General features: G+C 40.8%; 1 protein-coding gene across 1 annotated transcript; it reads left to right on the top strand.

Annotated features, from left to right (window-relative positions):
* Nucleotides 1-120: 120 nt before the first annotated feature.
* LOC110018936 lies at nucleotides 121-1,088 on the top strand. The gene has a single exon (XM_020716416.1). The coding sequence runs from the start codon at nucleotides 342-344 to the stop codon at nucleotides 771-773; it is 432 nt and encodes a 143-aa protein (XP_020572075.1). The 5' UTR covers nucleotides 121-341; the 3' UTR covers nucleotides 774-1,088.
* Nucleotides 1,089-2,190: the final 1,102 nt, after the last annotated feature.

Raw genomic sequence — 2,190 nt, 5'->3', positions numbered from 1 at the left:
ATATATATATATATATATATATATATATATATATATATATTTCTCTTTTTTCTTTTTTATATGATGAACAATTTTGTTTTACATTATCACAATCAAAAGAAAATCAAGATCGATGTTGGCTACAATTTAAAACATTTTAGTAACAATTCAATCAATAAAAGTTCAAAGTAAAAGTTGAAATCATTGACCCTCGTGTGATCGAATTCCATTGCTAGATATCGCCGTCTTTCTTGACTTGAAATTGCAAACAACGCCGCCTAAAACCTCATATAAAAACCTCAAGCCAACGAGTTCAATCCAATCTCGGCATCTCACCCACCACCTTCTGCAGATAGAAAAAAATGGAAGCATTTCCGATTCAGTTCTGCCGAGCCGTGAGATCCTACTGGCTTCGCCGACGCTATGGGCGGCTCGAAAGAAGCAACAAGAAGACCGTGAAGGTCGCCCGGCTTGGTGGCGACACCGGTTTTCGCCGACCGGTCAGGCTCCGGCGGGTCTTCCGGATCCGGTTTAAGATGCTCTCGCCGGTCCGCTTACTGACGAGGCTCCGGGACGCTTACGTGGACGCCATGCTTGGGCTGGCCGGAAAGGGGTCGAGCCTGTCCACCTCGACCGGAGCAGAGGCTCTCCTGAATCGGCGGATTCCGAAGGCCCGACAAGGGAAGCTTGAACCGGGTTATTTCGAGCGCCGGTTGCTGCTTGAGATCTGCCGGTCCATCCGGGACTCCGGGGTGTTGGCCGTTGATCGAAAGGACGAAATCGTTGGGAGCTGATAAGGTCCTCCGAACAGCGGCCCTTCGTTTCCTGGGGGCACAATCGGTTTTACCTTTTGTTTGTTTGTTTTTTTTTATTTTTTTTCTTTTTTGTCTCTGCTTTGTTGGGTAAATATGTAAATTTATTTCTCCTTGTTTTATCAACAAACAATGTATGATAATATATTTTAATATGATTGGACGACGGACGACGGACGACGGACGACAATAATTTTTCTGGGATACCGGGTACACTTCCTCCGTGTTAAGCAATTGAGAGGATTTTATTAGATTTTTTTTTATGCACCTTTTCATTATTGAATCGAGTATTTTGGAAGGGCAAGCATATTTGAAGTCAACATATGTATTCATCTTGCATGCATTTTGTATTATTCAAGAAAATAAGATTTTCATCTATTGAGGTCACTAATCATATTTATTATATATAAGTCCGCAAACATTTAATTTACACTTCAAGAACTATTACCACTTGTCTCCTCTCTTCATTGCCATCTCTCCTCTCCCTCATCGTTACTCCTGCCTATAAGAGAAAAATTTTACATCCGGAGTCCGGACACAGCTCTGTATGCAGACTTCCAGTAATATCTCGTCACGTGTGTTACATCGCAGAGTTTATTGGGGGTTATTGAAGTGAAACTGCAGAGATTATTAGGGGGTTATTGTGAGGGTTAATGTAGGGAGTTGTTGAAATGAAACTGTGAAGATTATTGAGAGGTTATTAGGGGGGTTGTTGCGGGGGTTATTACAGAGAGGTTATTAAGGGTTAGGTTACTGGAGTGGAAGTCCATAGGCTACTGGGTGGTTATTAAGATATTATTGGAGTTAATACCTCAATGAGCCTCCAAATAACAACCGCAGTTTCACTTCATACTTTAATAACCCTTGTGATTTTATTTTATTATTTTTTAAAGTTGGCTTGATATAATACAGTATTTTACACGTTTCCGTCTGCAAAACCCCACGCATGAGCATTGTTCCTCCACGCTTCCTAAGCCCTCACGTGGCATCTCTCATCTACTCATGCTGTTGCGAAATCGAGCTCACCAAAACATCGCCACCTCTTCAGCGGCAGCAAGCCATTAAGGGTCTGTTTGGGGCAGCTGCAGCTTATCCAGCTTCTGCTGATAAGCAGCTTATCCTGATAATCTGCTGATGACCAGCTGATCCGGATAAGCTGTCTGGCTGTTTGGTTAGTGCGTCTGGAAAACAGCTGATTCTGCAAAATTGACTATTCTGCCCTTGTTTTGAATAAGTTGTTTAGCTGTTTGGTTAGTGCGTTTTGTAAACAACTTATTTTTAAATTTTTTTAGTTGAATGAATAATCTGTGTAGCAGAATGTTATTTTCTCAAATGTCAAAAAATGAAAATACAAAAAAGTTTAATAATATTTATATAACTCAAAAAAGTTGTGATTACA

This window comes from Phalaenopsis equestris, unplaced genomic scaffold (genome assembly GCF_001263595.1).
Source record: "Phalaenopsis equestris unplaced genomic scaffold, ASM126359v1 Scaffold000036, whole genome shotgun sequence".
Taxonomy (NCBI): Eukaryota; Viridiplantae; Streptophyta; class Magnoliopsida; order Asparagales; family Orchidaceae; genus Phalaenopsis; species Phalaenopsis equestris.
The sequence above is the reverse complement of the archived record's forward strand: the minus strand, read 5'-3'. Positions and strand labels throughout refer to the sequence as shown.